Source organism: Grampus griseus, assembly GCF_964374135.1.
Source record: "Grampus griseus genome assembly, chromosome: 14".
NCBI classification, from domain to species: domain Eukaryota; kingdom Metazoa; phylum Chordata; class Mammalia; order Artiodactyla; family Delphinidae; genus Grampus; species Grampus griseus.
The window spans coordinates 42,691,453-42,709,389 of NC_139008.1; the positions used below are offsets into that span (position 1 = coordinate 42,691,453).

General features: G+C 38.4%; 1 protein-coding gene across 5 annotated transcripts in view; it reads left to right on the forward strand.

The window, feature by feature from the left end:
• KIZ (kizuna centrosomal protein) overlaps positions 1-17,937 on the forward strand; it is a 113,753-nt gene that overhangs the window by 29,510 nt on the left and 66,306 nt on the right. For all 5 annotated transcript variants that reach the window (XM_082670498.1, XM_082670500.1, XM_082670499.1 and 2 more), the window contains exons 5-6: positions 13,331-13,976; positions 14,353-14,668. In XM_082670498.1, coding sequence (XP_082526624.1) covers positions 13,331-13,976; positions 14,353-14,668 — 962 coding nt within the window. The remainder of the gene's footprint in view (positions 1-13,330; positions 13,977-14,352; positions 14,669-17,937) is intronic.

Genomic DNA, 17,937 nt, shown 5'->3' on the forward strand with positions numbered 1-17,937 from the left:
GTCAATTTGGGAGTATTGCCATCTCAACAATTTTAAGTCTCATGTTGCTTGAACACAGAATGCTGATCTTGTTTGCCTTTCATTTCTTTTTCTTGCCTTACTGCCCTGGCTAGAATCTGTAGTATGGCGTTAAATAGAAGTGTTAAGAGCAGACATTCTTGTGTTAACTCTGATCTGAGGGAAGGAAAGCTTCCAGTCTTTTACCATTGACTGTGATGTTAGCTATGGGTTTTTCATAGATGCACTTTATCAGGTTAGGGAGTTTCCTTCTAGTCCTAGTTTGCTGAGTTTTTAAAAATCATAAACACATGTTGTATTTTGTCTAATGCTTTTTCTGTGTTTGTGGAGATAATAATTTGGGTTTTTTATTTGTTCTCTATTCTATTAACATGATGTATTATATCACTTAACTTTCATATGTTAAACTAACTTTGCATTCCTGGGAAAAATCCTACTTGGTCATGGGATATAATCCCTTGTATATTATGCTGAATTTGGTTTGCTAACATTTTGTTGAGAATTTTTACAACTATATTCATAAGAAGTGTTGGTCTATAGTTTTCTTTCTTGTGATGTCTTTGTCTGGTTTTGGTATTATGGCTGGCCTCATAGAATAAGTTGTGAAATGGTTTTTCCTCGCCTGTTTTTGGAAGAATTTCTAAAGGATTGGTATTAATTGTGAAGGATTGGTATTAATCCTTCTTTAAATGTCTGGTAGAGTTCACCAGTAAAGCCTTCTTTCTAGTCCTGGGCTTTTCTTTGTGGGAAATTTTTTGATTACTAATTCAATTGCTTAACTTGTTTTAGGCCTATTCAGATTTTCTGTTTCTTCTTGGGTGAGTTTTGGTAGTTGTGTCTTTCTAAGAATTTGTCTAATTTATCTAGGTTGGCTAATTTGTTGGCAAACAGTTATTCATAATATTCTCTTAGTTTTTTATATCTGTAAGGTTGGTAACAAAGTACCAATTTCATTTCTGATTTTAGTAATTTGTCTTGTTTTTTCCTTGGTCAGTCTAGCTAAAGGTATGTCAATCTGTGAATCTTTTCAATGAATCAGCATTTGGTTTTGTCGATTGTCTCCAGCTTTTCTATTTTCTAATTCATTTATTTCTGCTCTAATCTTATTATTACCTTCCTTTTGCTTGCTTTGGATTTAATTTGCTCTTCTTTTTCTACTTTCTTAGCATGGAAGTTTAGGTTATTGATTTGAGTTCTTTCTTCTTTCTAATAAGCTTTTCCAGCTCTGAATTTCCTTCTAAATATTTCTTCCCATAGGCTTTAGGATCTTGTGTTTTCCTTTTCATTTATCTCAAACTGTTTTCTAATTTCCCTGGTCATTTTTTCTTTGATCCATTAATTATTTAGGAGTTTCTTATTTAATTTCTACATATTTGTGAATTTGCCAAATTTCCTTCTTTTATTGATTTCTAATTGCATTCCATTGTCATCAGAGAACTTTATTTTAATCCATTTAAATTTATTGAGACTTGATTTATTGCCTAACATATGGGTCTATCTTGTAGAATGTTCCATGTACATTTAAGAAGAATATATATTCTGTGTATTCTACTGTTGGTAGGTGGAGTCTTCTTTATATGTCTGTTAGGTCTAGTTGGTTTATAGTTGGTTCAAGTCCTCTGTTTCCTTATTGATCTTCTATTTAGTTATTTTAACCATTATTGAATGTAGAGTATTTAAGTCTCCAACTATTATTGTTGGGTTTTGCTTCAGATAGGACTTTGTTGTTAGATATACTTACATGTTTCTAATTGTTATATCTTTTTCACAGATTGACCCTTTTATCATTGTAAAATGTCCTGTGTCTAGTTACAGTTTTGAGTCTTAAAATCTATTGTGTCTGATTAACATAGCCACTTCGGCTTTCTTTCGGTACTGTTTGCATAGTATATTTTTTTTCCATGAGGCTCTCTTGATATATCTTTTCCCTTCCCTATGCTTTCAACCTGTTTGTGTCTTTGAATCTAAAATGAGTCTCATTAGACAGCATATAGTTGGATCATATTTTAAATCCATTCTGCCAGTTCTCTGGCTTCAATTATAGTATTTAATCCATTTAAAATTAATGTAATTACTAAAAAGGTAGGATTTGCGTCTGCCATTTTGCTCTTTGTTTTCTATATACTGTAAGTTCCATACATACGAACCTTCAAGTTTTGAACTTTCAAAGATGCAAACGTGTGTTCCATCAGCGTCAGGCATGAGTGAAATTGCAGCTTGCCCTCCGTCTCCTATTGCTGGCGATCCTTCAGCTCTACTGTCTCCCACCTCCTCTCCCTCTTCCAGTCAGTAACTCTTCTTGCCTGTTCACTCGATGCCAGCCCCTGTATGCCAGCTGTTGTACTGTACTACTGTACTTTTCAAGGTACTGCACTGTAAGATTAAAAATGTTTTCTTGTTTTCTCCTGTATGATTTAAAAGACAAGACTAGAGTTACATGAAAAATATATTTATGCTTTTATATGTACCAACATAGTTAAATACATATTTACCAGTGTAGTTACCCTAACTAGTGCTATTTATTTCTTAATGCAGACTTGAGTTACTGTGTAGTGTCCTTTCATTTCAGCCTGAAGGACTCCTTGTAGTATTCCATATAGGGAAAGTATGGTTGTGACAAATTCTGTTTTTGTTTAGTGAGGAACGCCTTAATTTCGCCTTATTTTTTTTTTTTTTTTTTTTTTTGGCAGTGCTGCACTGCCTGTGGGATCTTAGTTGCCCAACCAGTGCCCCCTGCAGTGGAAGTGCAGAGTCTTAACCACTGGACCACCAGGGGAGTTCCACTCGTTCATTTTTGAAATAACATTTTGGTGGCTATAGAATTCTTGACTGATAGTCTTTTTCTTTCAGTGCTTTGACTGTGTTATCTTACTGCCTACTGGCCTCCACAGTTTCTGATGATAAGTCACCTGTTACTCTTATTGAGGATCCTTTTTATGTAAGGAGTCACTTCCCTGTTTTTGCTTTCAAGATTCTCTCTTTTTGGCTTTCAGTAGTTTGATTATGATATGTCTAGGTGAGGATCTCTTTGAGTTTATTACACTTGGACTTCGTTGAGCTTCTTGGATGTGTAAAGGTTTTTCATTATATTTGGAGAGATTTCACTGTTATTTCTTCAAAATTATAGTGTCTTTCTTTTTCTTCTCCTTCTGAGACTTTCATTATGCATATGTTGGTATGCTTAGTGGTATCCCACAGGTCTCTGAGGTTCTGTTCATTGCTCATTATTTTTTCTTTCTTTTCCTCAATCTAGATAATCATAATTGATCTGTATTTAAGTATGTTGATTCCTTCTTCTGCCTGTTCATATCTGCTGCTGAGCCCCTCTAGTGAATTTTTCATTCTGGTGACTGTACTTTTCAACTGCAGAATTTCTGTTTGGTTCTGTCTTTTAAATAATTTCTATCTCTTTATTAATCATCTCTGTTTGGACATTTTTCCCATACTTTCCCTTAGTTCTTTTAGACATGATTTCCTTTAGTTCTTTGAACATGTTTAAAATAGCTAATTTAAAGTCTTTGTATAGTAAGTCCAACATTTGGGCTTCCTCAGGGATAATTTCTTTAATTTTTATTTCTAAAAATTTTTTTAGAATTGAAGTATAGTTGATTTACAATATTGTGTTACTTTCTGCTGTACGGCAAAGTGATTCAGTTATACATATATACATTCTTTTTTATATTCTTTTCCATTATGGTTTATTACAGGATATTGAATATAGTTCCCTGTGCTATAAGTAGGTCCTTGTTGTTTATCCATTCTATGTATACTAGTTTGCATCTACTAATCCGAAACGCCCACTCCATCCCTCCCCCACCTTCCCTCCGCCTTTGCAACCACAAGTCTATTCTCTATATCTGTGAGTCTGTTCCTGTTTCATAGATAGTTTCATTTGTGTCATATTTTAGATTTCACATGTAAGTGAGACTATGTGATATTTGTCTTTGTCTGATTTACTTCACTTAGTATGATAATTTCTAGGTTCATCCATGTTGCTGCAAATGGCATTATTTTGTTGTTTTTTATGGCTGAGTAGTATTCCACTGTATATATGTACCACATATTCTTTACCCATTCATCTGTCAGTGGACATTTAGATGGTTTCCATGTCTTGGCTATTGTGAACAGTGCTGCTATGAACACAGGGGTGCATGTGTCATTTTGAATTATAGTTTTATCTAGATATATGCCCAGGAGTGGGATTGCTGGATCATATGGTAATTCTATTTTTAATTTTCTGAGGAACCTCCATACTGTTTTCCATAGTGGCTACACCAACTTACCTTCCCACCAACAGTGTAGGAGGGTTCCCTTTTCTCCACACCCTCTCCAGCATTTGTTATTTGTAGACTTTTTAATGATGGCCATTCTGACTGGTGTGAGGTGGTACCTCATTGTAGTTTTGATTTGCATTTCTCTAATAATTAGCGATATTGAGCATCTTTTCATATGCCTATTGGCCATCGGTATTTCTTCTTTGGAAAAAAGTCTATTTAGGTCTTCTGCCCATTTTTGGATTGGGTTGTTTGGTTTTTTTGTTGAGTTGTATGAGCTGTTTGTATATTTTGGAAATTAAGTCCTTGTCAGTCGCATCATTTGCAAATATTTTCTCCCATTCCATAGGTTGTCTTTTCATTTTGTTTATGGTTTCCTTTTGGCTGTGCAAAAGCTTGTTAGTTTGATTAGGTCCCATTTGTTTATTTTTGTTTTTATTTCTATTGCCTGGGGAGAGTGACCTAAGAAAACATTGGTAGGATTTATGTCAGAGAATGTTTTGCCTGTGTTCTCTTCTAGGAGTTTTATGGTGTCATGTCTTAATGTTTAAGTCTTTAAGCCGTTTTGAGTTTATTTTTGTGTATGGTGTGAGAGTGTGTTCTAACTTCATTGATTTACATGCGGCTGTCCAACTTTTCCAACACCACTTGCTTTTTCCCATTGTATATTCTTGTCTCCTGTGTTGAAGATTAATTGACTAGGTGTGTGGGTTTATTTCTAGGCTCTGTATTCTGTTAGATTGATCCATGTGTCTGTTTTTGTGCCAATACCAGGCCATTTTGATTACCGTAGCTTTGTAGCATTGTCTGAAGCCTGGGAGGGTTATGTCTCCTGCTTTGTTCTTTTTCCTCAGGATTTCAGGGATAGTTTCTATTGACTGCTTTTTTTCCTCCTGTGTATGGATCATACCTTCTTGTTTCTTTCAACATCTCATAATTTTTTGTTAACTTTTGGACATTTTAAATAATAAAATGAACGTCAAATTTACCCCTTCCTAGAGTTTATTGTTTTGTTTGCTTGCTTAGTGATTTTCTGAATTGTGTAAAGTCTGTATTCTTTGTCATGTGTGGTCACTGAAGTTTCTGTTCAGTTAGCTTAGTAACCAGCTAATGATTAGACAGAGCTTTCTTCAAATGCCTGAAACCTGTAATTCTCACAGTCTTTACCAAGGGGCTTTGGCACTCATCCAGGCAGTTTCCAGCTCCACCTTAGCCTTCATGTCAGTGCTTGCCCAGAGCTTACCTTGAAAGGTAAGCCTGAGGTGACAGCTTAGGCCCTTCTCAGGACTTTTCTTTTTTTGTTTTTTAACATCTTTATTGGAGTATAATTGCTTTACAATGTTGTGTTAGTTTCTGCTGTATAACAAAACGAACCAGCTATACGTACACATATATCCCATCCCTCTTGTGTCTCCCTCCCAACCTCCCTATCCCACCCCTCTGGGTGGTCACAAAGCACTGAGCTAATCTTCCTGTGCTACGCAGCTGCTTCCCACTAGCTATCTATTTTACATTTGGTAGTGTATGTATGTCCATGCCACTCTCTCACTTCGTTCCACCTTACCCTTCCCCCACCCGTGTCCTCAAGTCCATTCTCTACATCTGCGTCTTTATTCCTCTCCTGCCCCTAGGTTCATGAGAACCTTTTTGTTTTGTTTTGTTTTTAGATTCCATATATATGTGTTAGCATATGGTATTTATTTTTCTCTTTCTGACTTACTTCATTCTGTATGATAGACTCTAGGTCCATCCACCTTACTACAAATAACTCAATTTTGTTTCTTTTTATGGCTGAGTAATATTCCATTGTATATATGTGCCGTATCTTCTTTATCCATTCATCTGTCGATGGACATTTAGGTTGCTTCCATGTCCTGGCTGTTGTAAATAGTGCTGCAATGAACATTGTGGTACATGACTCTTTTTGAATTATGGTTTTCTCAGGGTATATGCCCAGTAGTGGGATTGCTAGGTCATATGGTAGTTCTATTTTTAGTTTCTTAAGGAACCTCCATATTGTTCTCCATAGTGGCTGCATCAGTTTACGTTCCCACCAACACTGCAAGAGGGTTCCCTTTTGTCCACACCCTCTCCAACATTTATTGTTTGTAGATTTTTTGATGATGGCCATTCTGACCAGTGTGAGGTGATACCTCAGTGTAGTTTTGATTTGCATTTCTCTAATGATTAGTGATGTTGAGCATCCTTTCATGTGTTTGTTGGCAATCTGTATATCTTTGGAGAAAGGTCTATTTCGGTCTTTGGCCCATTTTTGGATTGGGTTGTTTGTTTTTTTGATATTGAGCTGCATGAACTCTTTATATAATTTGGAGATTAATCCTTTGTACATTGATTTGTTTGCAAATATTTTCTCCCATTCTGAGGATTGGCTTTTCGTCTTGTTTAGGGTTTCCTTTGCTGTGCAAAAGCTTTTAAGTTTCATTAGGTCCCATTTGTTTATTTTTGTTTTTATTTCCATTTCTCTAGGAGGTGGGTCAGAAAGGATCTTGCTGTGATTTATGTCATAGAGTGTTCTGCCTATGTTTTCCTCTAAGAGTTTTATAGTGTCTGGCCTTGCATTTAGGGCTTTAATCCATTTTGAGTTTATTTTTGTGTATGGTATTACAGGGTGTTGTAATTTCATTCTTTTACATGTAGCTGTCCAGTTTTCCCAGCACCACTTACTGAAGAGGCTGTCTTTTCTCCACTGTATATTCTTGCCTTCTTTATCAAAGATAAGGTGACCATATGTGCGTGCGTTTGTCTCTGGGCTTTCTATCCTGTTCCATTGATCTGTATTTCTGTTTTTGTGCCAGTACCATACTGTCTTGATTACTGTAGCTTTGTAGTATAGTCTGAAGTCAGAGAACCTGAGTGCTCCAGCTCCGTTTTTCTTCCTCAGGATCGCTTTGGCTATTTGTGGTCTTTTGTGTTTCCATACAAATTGTGAAATTTTTTGTTCTACTTCTGTGAAAAATGGTAGTTTGATAGGGATTGCCTTGAATCTGTAGATTGCTTTGTGTAGTATAGTCATTTTCACAATGTTGATTCTTCCAATCCAAGAACATAGTATATCTTTCTGTTTGTATCATCTTTAATTTCTTTCATCACTGTCTTATAGTTTTGTGCATACCGGTCTTTTATCTCCTTAGGTAGGTTTATTCCTAGGTATTTATTCTTTTTGTTGTAGTGGTAAATGGGAGTATTTCCTTAATTTCTCTTTCAGATATTTCAGATATCATTCCTTTCAGATATCATTAGTGTATAGGAATGCAAGAGATTTCTGTGCATTAATTTTGTATCCTGCTACTTTACCAAATTCATTGATTAGCTCTAGTAGTTTTCTGGTAGCATCTTAGCATCTTTAGGATTCTCTATGTATAGTATCATGTCATCTGCAAACAGTGACAGTTTTACTTTTTCTTTTCCAATTTGGATTCCTTTTATTTCTTTGTCTTCTCTGATTGCTGTGGCTAAAACTTCCAAAATTATGTTGAATAATAGTGGCGAATGTGGGCAATCTTGTCTTGTTTCTGATCTTAGTGAAAATGGTTTCAGTTTTTCACCATTGAGAACGATATTGGCTGTGGGTTTGTCATATATGGCCTTTATTATATTGAGGTACGTTCCCTCTATGCCTACTTTCTCAAGAGCTTTTATCATAAATGGGTGTTGAATTTTGTTGAAAGCTTTTTGTGCATCTATTGAGATTATCATACAGTTTTTATCCTTCAGTTTGTTAATATGGTGTATATATATTGATTGATTTGCATATATTGAAGAATCCTTGCGTTCCTGGGATAAACCCCACTTGATCATGGTGTATGATCCTTTTAATGTGCTGTTGGATTCTGTTTGCTAGTGTTTTGTTGAGGATTTTTGCATCTATGTTCATCAGTGATATTGGCTTGTAGTTTTCCTTTTTTGTGACATATTCGTCTGGTTTTGGTATCAGGGAGATGGTGGCCTCATAGAATGAGTTTGGGAGTGTTCCTACCTCTTCTATATTTTGGAAGAGTTTGAGAAGGATAGGTGTTAGCTCTTCTCTAAATGTTTGATAGAATTTGCCTGTGAAGCCATCTGGTCCTGGGGTTCTGTTTGTTGGAAGATTTTTAATCACTGTTTAAATTTCAGTGCTTGTGATTGGTCTGTTTATATTTTCTATTTCTTCCTGGTTCAGTCTCGGAAGGTTGTGCTTTTCTAAGAGTTTGTTCATTTCTTCCAGGTTGTCCATTTTATTGGCATATAGTTGCTTATAGTAATCTCCAATGATCTTTTGTATTTCTGCAGTGTCAGTTGTTACTTCTCCTTTTTCATTTCTAACTGTTGATTTGAGTCTTCTTCCTTTTTTTCTTGATGAGTCTGGCTAATGGTTTATCAATTTTGTTTATCTTCTCAGAGACCAGCTTTTAGCTTTGTTGATCCTTGCTCTTGTTTCCTTCATTTCCTTTTATTTCTGATCTGATCTTTATGATTTCTTTCCTTCTGCTAACTTTGGGGTGTTTTTTGCTCTTCTCTCTCTAACTGCTTTAGGTGTAAGTTTAGGTTGTTTATTTGAGATGTTTCTTGTTTCTTGAGGTAGGATTGTATTGCTATAAACTTCCCTCTTAGAACTGCTTTTGCTGCATCCCATAGGTTTTGGGTCATCATGTTTTCATTGTCATTTGTTTCTAGGTATTTTTTGATTTCCTATTTGATTTCTTCAGTGATTTCTTGGTTATTTAGTAGTGTATTGTTTAGCCTCCATGTGTTTGCTTTTTTTTCACAGTTTTTTTCCTGTAATTGATATCTAGTCATAGCATTGTGGTCGGAAAAGATACTTGATACAATTTCTATTTTCTTAAATTTACCAAGGCTTGATTTGTGACCCAAGATATGATGTATCCTGGAGAAGTTCCATGAGCACTTCAAAACAAAGTCTATTCTGTTGTTTTGGGATGGAATGTCCTATATCAGTTAAGTCCATCTTGTTTAATGTGTCATTTAAAACTTATGTTTCCTTATTTATTTTCATTTTGGATGATCTGTCCATTGGTGAAAGTGGAGTGTTAAAGTCCCCTACTATTATTGCGTTACTGTCGATTTCCCCTTTTATGGCTGTTAGCATTTACCTTATGTATTGAGGTGCTCCTGTGTTGGGTGCATAAATATTTGCAATTGTTATATCTTCTTCTTGGATCGATCCCTTAATCATTATGTACTGTCCTTCTTTGTCATTTGTAATAGTCTTTGTTTTAAAGTCTATTTTGTCTGATATGAGAATTGCTACTGCAGCCTTCTTTTGATTTCTATTTGCATGGAATATCTTTTTCCATCCCCTCACTTTCAGTCTGTATGTGCCCTAGGTCTGAAGTGGGTCTCTTGCAGACGGCATATATATATGGGTCTTGTTTCTGTATCCATTCAGCCAGTCTGTGTCTTTTGGTTGAAGCATTTAATCCATTTACATTTAAGGTAACTATCGATATGTATGTTCCTATTACCATTTTCTTAATTGTTTTGGGTTTGTTATTGTAGGTCTTTTCCTTCTCTTGTGTTTCCTGCCTAGAGAAGTTCGTTTAGCATTTGTTGTAAAGCTGGTTTGGCGGTGCTGAATTCTCAACATTTTCTTGTCTTTACAGCTTTTAATTTCTCCATCAAATCTGTATGAGATCCTTGCTGTGTAATCTTGCTTGTAGGTTTTTGTCTTTCATCACTTTAAATATGTCCTGCCAGTCCCTTCTGGTTTGCAGAGTTTCTGCTGAAAAATCAGCTGTTAGCCTTATGGGGGTTCCCTTGTATGTTATTTGTTGCTTTTCTCTTGATGCTTTTAATATTTTTTCTTGGTATTTAATTTTTGATAGTTTCATTAATACGTGTCTTGGTGTGTTTCCCTTTGGATTTATCCTGTATGGGACTCTCTGTGCTTCCTGGACTTGATTGACTATTTCCTTTCCTATGTTATGGAAGTTTTCAACTATAATCTCTTCACATATTTTCTCAGACGCTTTCTTTTTCTCTTCTTCTTCTGGGACCCCTATAATTTGAATGTTGGTGCATGTAATGTTGTCCCAGAGGTCTCTGAGACTGTCCTCAATTCTTTTCATTCTTTTTTCTTTATTCTGCTCTGTGATAGTTATTTCCACTATTTTATCTTCCAGGTCACTTATCCGTTCTTCTGCCTCAGTTATTCTGTTGTTGATTCCTTATAGAGAATTTTTAGTTTCATTTATTGTGTTGTTCATCATTGTTTGCTCTTTCGTTCTTCTGTGTCCTTGTTAAACGTTTCTTGTATTTTCTCCATTGTATTTCCAAGAGTTTGGATCATCTTTACTATCTTTACTCTGAATCGTTTTTCAGGTAGACTGCCTGTTTCCTCTTCATTTGTTTGGTCTGGTGGGGTTTTTACCTTGCTCCTTCATCTGCTGTCTACTTCTCTGTCTTCTTATTTTGCTTAACTTACTGTGTTTGGGGTCTCCTTTTCTCAGGCTGCGGGTTCATAGTTCCTGTTGTGTTTGGTGTCTGCCCCCAGTGGCTAAGGTTGGTTCAGTAGGTTGTGTAGGCTTCCTGGTGGAGGAGACTTGTGCCTGTGTTCTGGTGGATGAGGCTGATTCTTATCTTTCTGGTGGGCAGGACCGCATCGGTTGTGTGTTTTGGAGGATCTGTGAACTTATGATTTTAGGCGGCCTCTCTGCTAATGGGTGGGGTTATGTTCCTGTCTTGCTAGTTCTTTGGCATGGGGTGTCTAGCACTGGAGCTTGCAGGCCGTTGGGTAGAGCTGGGTCTTAGCGTTGAGTTGGAGATCTCTGGGAGAGCTCTCACCGATTGATATTACGTGGGGCTGGGAGGTCTCTGGTGTCCAGTGTCCTAAACTTGGCTCTCCCACCTCAGAGGCTCAGGCCTGACACCCGGCCTGAGCACCGAGACCCTGTCAGCCACATGGATGCTGTTCATTAAAAGTTCATTAAGTCAGTCAGACAAAGACAGATATCATATGATGTCACTTATATGTGGAATCTCAATGACCTGGATGCCGGAGGCCCATGGTTCTGGAGTCGTCCTCAGGAGTCTCGCACACGCCACGTATCAAGCAAACCTCAGTCCTCTTGTACGCCTGACCCCCACAAAACTCCGAGTGACAGTGAGGTGGGGCGTCTCCCAGTAGCATGGTCAGGTGGCGGGAAACTGGGTCCGGCACCGAAGTCATGCTGGTGTGGAACCGCCTCGGCCGGAGCCGGACAGCCTGGGCAGCAAACTGCACTGCGCATGCACAGGCCGCAAATCTCTCTCCTTCCAGAACCAGCGCCCCCTCAGGACTTTTAGTGAGCATGCCCACAGTCTAGGTTTCCAGGAATATGCTGGAGCTTTTCAAACCCCCTGTGGACAGCTCATTCACCAACTTTTCCTTTTAAGTTATTTTAGTTAGCCTATTGTTTGCCCAACTGTTACCCACTGCCTTAGGCAGCCTTGATGTTAAACATTTGCCTCTGCTTATTTTTGACAAATAACCCCCAGGGAAAGGCTGTTCACAATGTGTCAGCTCCAAGTCAGGTCAAATAAAGACAGTCTTGTGAGGGTGGTCTTCCAGGGAGCTACTAGACAGGTCAAATAATGTCAGTTCTCTGGGAATGGAGCTTTGAAAGAGTTCCAGTCCTTTTCTACTCCTTTCAGTGTCTATAAGGGTGCTGGTTTACAGGCTGTGATTACAGGCTGCTGATTTTCAAGGTTACCGCAGACTGAAGGAGGGGGAAATGCGAATAGGGCAAGCTAAAACACCGTGAAGTACTGCTGTTCCTACCAAGATTCAGTTACTTTTCTTGAATAAATGTTCCTCAGATTGCTGCAAGCCTTTGGTTAATTTCCAGAGTTCTGAAAAGTTATTCTGAAGATGTTTTCCACTGTTATTGTTTCTTTTACAGAGCAGAGAATTTTGAGAGGTCCTTATTCCACCATTTCTCTGACATCCCTTTTCATTTGTTTTTGCTTCAAAGTTGTTTGTTTTATCTTTAGAAATAGAAGAGACAGTATGTTTGAAGGGAAGTAAGACCTAGATTCTGTTTCAGCTATGTGAATGACATTTTCTCTGAAAATTTTGGCCTCAGTTTTTCCATCTGCAGAGGAGGGGTGCAGATGCATCTCCCCATCAACCTATAGTGCTCTGTGGACTAAATGCTATTATGTATGTGGAGGTGCTTTGGTCCCTTTGGAAGAAAAACACTTAACTTCTTCAAGGCTTTATGATTGCTACTTCCAGTTCTGCTTCCCATTGTGTGTCCTTGATCAAGCCGCTGAACCAGTTGCTTCTGTTTCTCTTTCCCATCCCACCCTCGTCTCCTCCTCTCTCTCTTTTTAAAGAAGAGACAGTGCTCATACTCCCCATAGACATGCCAGTGAATTTAAATTGCTTTAAATGTCTTTAAAATTACTTGAAGTTGTTCAGAAAAAAACTGCTGTTATTTTCAGTTTGACAGGAAATTAGATTATTTTGCACATATGCATTATATTTTAATGCAGTCTTGAATATGTGATTATTGGAAGTTTTTTAATATTACCCACACTACTAGAAATAGAGTTTTGAAACCCCCAATAGTCCTTTATATGCCCCCGGTTTTTTTGTTCAAGTACCTCTCTAGCTTCATCAAATGCACTTCTCTGTGGAAAGTGGTTAGAACTCAAAGTTTATTTTTTTAATTGTGGTGAAATATACGTAACAGAAAATTTACCATTTTAACCATGTTTGAGTGTACAGTTCAGTGGCATTAAATACATTCACATAGCTGTACAATGCAATGTATGTATCTCTTTTTGAAAAATATAGATTCCATAGTTCCCTGACCATATTTGCTTTGTGAACCAATATTGTTATTACAATTAAATAGTGTGGACTGTACTGTTTTTTGGTCATTCATTTTGTAGGAAGCCATGAGTTTTATAGAACATGGTAGGTGTTGCTTTCATTGGTCCTGCTTCCTGACCTAATTTCATTTCTGAAAACAACCTAAATAACCTCATTGTTCATACACAACCCTGTTTAACTTTCATGTCTTTTGGTGGTGCAGGTTGTAATGCTGGCAGAAATTAACTCAGGGACCGCCGCGTCAAGAGGATTGTATCAACCAGCAACAATCTTTATGGGCCGCCAAGTGTCAGCCGTCTCAGGCGTTGGAGATTTCAGTACAGAGCAGAAATCTCCCCAACCCACAAAGAACTTTTCAATTCCTGACCCACATTCACACCAACAGACAGCCCGGAGCAGTAATGTGACAGACAGCTATGTAGTACAAATTCATAGTGACACACAGTGCTTAAATAAGTCTGACAGAATAGATGGAAAGACATCTCTTCAGATGGGTGAGAAAATGCCAGTCACAGCCAGCGCGTTGTCTGAGGAGGAACAAACTCATTGCTTGGAGATAGGAAGCAACGCACGTCAGGGCAAGAGTAATTTATCTGAAGGCAGAAAGTCTGCCGAACTCCATTCCCCATTACAGGAGAGATTAAGTCCAGAGAACAGAACCACTGATTTAAAGTGTGACAGTTCCAGCAGATCAGAGGGATCAGAGGGAGAAATACTGACACGGGAGCATATTGAAGTCGAGGAAGAAAGAGCCAGACCGCCAGTCTCTCTGCCGTCAGGCTCAGAATACAGTGCATCTGAAATCGAGTGTTCTCAAGAGAAGCATCCTGCCTGGGAAGCTTCCTCAGGTGGGGTGAGAGGCTGAAATGGTTTGCTGATTTTTGTTGGTATTTAGTTTTTTGGGTGGTGATGGTCTTATGTAAGAATACAAAATACTGTCTAATTGTATCTGTCAAAAAACAAAGTAGTGACTTTGCTAACAAATTCCTTTCTAATGAGTTAACTATGTACATGGAAATATTTTTGCGAGCAAATTCTCTGATTTTTAAACCCACTGTGATATTTTAAAAATATTTTTCATGGGTCTTAAAATACTGTAGTTCGCTGTGGATTGTTTATACACGTCTCTAACAGATGAGCAGCTCTGCTCTGGGAGGTAGGACGTCTCACCCCTGCTACCGCCTGAAGTCAGTGATCAGTAATCTGTTCATGTCCCCGTTACAGATCATCCTCCTCGCCGGGACCCAGAGGCACAGGAGCCCTGCAGAAAAATGTGGGAAGAGCAGGAGGAGGAGAGTGAGAGCAGCAGCAGTGACCTCACAGTTTCTGTAAGTGAAGAGGATCTGATTTTAAGGAGTCCAGAACCACAGCCAAATCCGGGTGACACGGTGGAGGAAGAAGATGGAATAGAGGCCTTAAATTTAATTCACTCCAAGCAAGAAAGAGATGCCCCATCCACTGAAAAACATAATTATATTTTGCAAACCCTGAGCTCTCCAGATTCAAAAAAGGAATCCTCCACTAACTCGCCAACAAGAGAGTAAGCCATTCAATTTTTTTCATTGTTCTGTTTTTAGTTATAGACATTTTTAGAGACCATTCCACTGGGAGTATATTATTGAACACTCAGCCATGAATGTATAAGTTCCTTAAGTCTCATAAATAGTCTTTTAGATAAGGACTAATTTCTTTCCTTCTTTTCTTTTTTTTTTATGAAATAGCTTTAAAAGCCTGAATATCATTGAAATCATGGTGATTGGCAGTTTATAATTATATCTAAAGAATCCCTGGTTAATTCATAAGTCATTCCCCCCACCCCCTACCCACCATCCTTTTGGAAAATCAGTCATTTTGGAGTTGTAATAACACAGGTGACAAACACTTAAACTTCCTAGGAGTTCAGCTTTTGAGACTAAGAACTTTGTATCTAATTAATTTGCTTAATCCTTCTATCCCTTGCCAGAGTGTCATTTTCGTCATACAATTAAATATGCATTAATAAGTTTTTGTAATTATATATCTAAGGCAACTTTCATTTTCTGAATGTAAAAGTGAGGACGTTGGAGTCTTTAAGGGTAAATAGGAACATCGGTGTTATATATTTTGAACACTTATAATATCCAAGTCATAAAAGCTCATATATGATTTTTTTACTGTTGATCGGAGATAGTGGAATTGTAGAAAACATGGAAACCGTTGAGAACCAATTCTGCAATAAAAGTAGCACAAATAGCATCAAATCTCTTAGGGATACAAGGAACTTAAGTACACAATCCGAGGTAGAGCTCGCTGTTTAAAATGAGGATACCAAGGCCAGGGGCATAGGAGTGGCACATAGGCCATGGGGGCAGACCCTCCACACAGCCTCGCCGACCCCACCCCACCCCCAGAATGTTGTTACACTATGATACCATCTGTCTCTCTCTTTCCAACAGTCCCAGCAACAGTGAAAAGCCAGGCGGGTGTTCTTGTATGCATAGGTTCATGTTCTCTTTAAAGCACCATTGAACCTTTTAATATATTGCCTCTTACCACTCATTACCTACTTACGGTGAAAAGTTTAATTTATAGTCTGATTGCCTCCAAACTGATGTTCAAGACATACTTATTAAGAGCATCCACGTACAAAGTATTTGCGCTGTGGATGGAAGAACCAACGTGGTTCTTGTCCTTGGGAGACTGGCTTTATTGCAGAGGCAAGCCAGATGGGTTTTTCCAGTAATAATACTTCTCTCTCATCGAGGAAATATGGGTATTACATACTATTAATACATCATTAGAAACTTTATTACTAAAAAGAGAATGTTTCTATTTTAGGTTTGTATTTGCAGGCTTCTTTTTATAGTTCATTGGACAAGTTCATTGGACAAGTTAGTATTTTGGTAGGCTAACTGGAGGACTAGTGTACTTACCCAGGACTCAGTCCTTTTCTGAGATGAAAAAAGTTGAGTGTGTATAGAATTAAGAACCTTCTATGTCCTATTCTCCTATGAGAATGACTGTTTCCTGTGACCCTAAATCCAAGCTCCTTGAAATGTTGGGATATAGTTTTCCAAAAGTTGTTGGAAAATAGGGGCATTTGGGGAATTTTTGAAAGTTTGTTTTAATAGAATGCCCCCGGAATGAAAGGTCAGTTAGCAGTGGTGGTTTTCTGTGTCCGTGTTACCAAATTTGAGTCTGTTGACTTTCTGTGGTGAAAGTCCTCCCCAGGCATAGATCGATGCTGGTTTTAAATGGTGCTGGCTAGCTTGCCGACTCCCCACTGCTCTTGAGGGGCCTGCATTCTCTTCTTTCCTCTCTAGCATTTGCTCTTCTTCTTTGCTCAGAGGGTTGATTATTAACCTGAGCCTGTGACTTCATACTTACAGAGTACCTCTCTGACCTCAGAGGTTCTCAGTTTACTTTAGGATCTGTTGGCCTGGAGAGAAATTACTAGAAGGGATTTTAGTTAACAGAGGTGAAGAGATGGAACAAAGGAAGACACACAGAAGGATTTGAACAGGAAACTGGAACCTCTGATTTGATGAGAGTGATGATGATGACTTCAGACACACCTGGGAGTTACTGCAGTCTGGTTCCAGGACACAATAAAACGAGTCTCATGAGAAGGCAAGTCACACGAATATTTTGGTTCCCCAGTGCGTCCATGTTGTGGCATGTTTCAGAACTTCATTTATTTTTATGGCTGAATCATAGTCCAATGTATGGATAAACCACATTTTATTTATCCACTCATCTGTTGATGGACACTGGGGTTGCTTCCACCTTTAAAAGCCAAGTGACTTTGAGAAGCTTCATGGCCTGCTCCCATGGCTACCTCCAGATGCTGAGCATGTGATTCATGTACGTGAGCTGACCCTCCATTGCAAGCTGCAATTAACTCTTCTCAGAAGAACACTTACTACAATGAAGCTGCCCAAAAGAAATGTTGAAAAGGAGGCCCTTGAATCTCTTATTTTCTTAAGGAGTGAGTAGTTTGCTACAAATGTCGGTACAAAGCCCCATGACTTAAAACACCAGACATTTATTATTTGTCATGTGACAGGTGGTTGGCCCGGTGTCAGTTGGGGCCACAGGGATAACTTGGCCACTTGTCCCTCATCTGGGAGATTAGTCCAGCCTCAGTCACCTGGTAGAGGTAGCAGAGTTCCCAAGACAGCAAGAGGGCAAGGCCAGTGCACAGATGCTTCTTAAGTGTCTGCTTGCATCATGTTTGCTAATGTCCCATTGGCTAAAAACATTCACAGGGCCCAGCACAGTGTCAGAAGGTAGATAAAGACAGCCCATCTCTTGATGAGGAGTGGCAGAGTTGCGTTGCAAAGGATGTGTATCCAGGGATGAGAAGTTTATTGTCATTTTTTGTAACCCACCACTGTACTTTAGGACAAATTCAAATAAAGATAAGCTTGATGTGAGTCCAAAGGGTCAGGAAAGGTTTTATACAGGTGTTGATGCAGCATCTTAAAGGATGTGTAGGTTTGAATAAGGAGGAGGGAAAGGGGTGGATTAGGTCTGAAGGAAGAGTGCAACTAGGAACGCAGGTACAGAGAACACAAGGGGGAAGGGGGCAGGCAGAGGGTGTGGCTGAAGGCTTATCCATGAGGGGTTGTCAGAGTGGAGGTTTGAAATGTCTCCTGGCACATGGTTGAGAAAGGCCTTGAGTATCCAGTTAATGTATTTAGAGTTATCTCTATGTTTTGCAGAATTGTTGAAGGCTATTTTGAGAGAAGGGGGTAGTATGGTGAATCACTTGATTTAAGAGAATTAATCTGATGTTAGTTTCATCAGGATGACTTACCCATGAGGTAG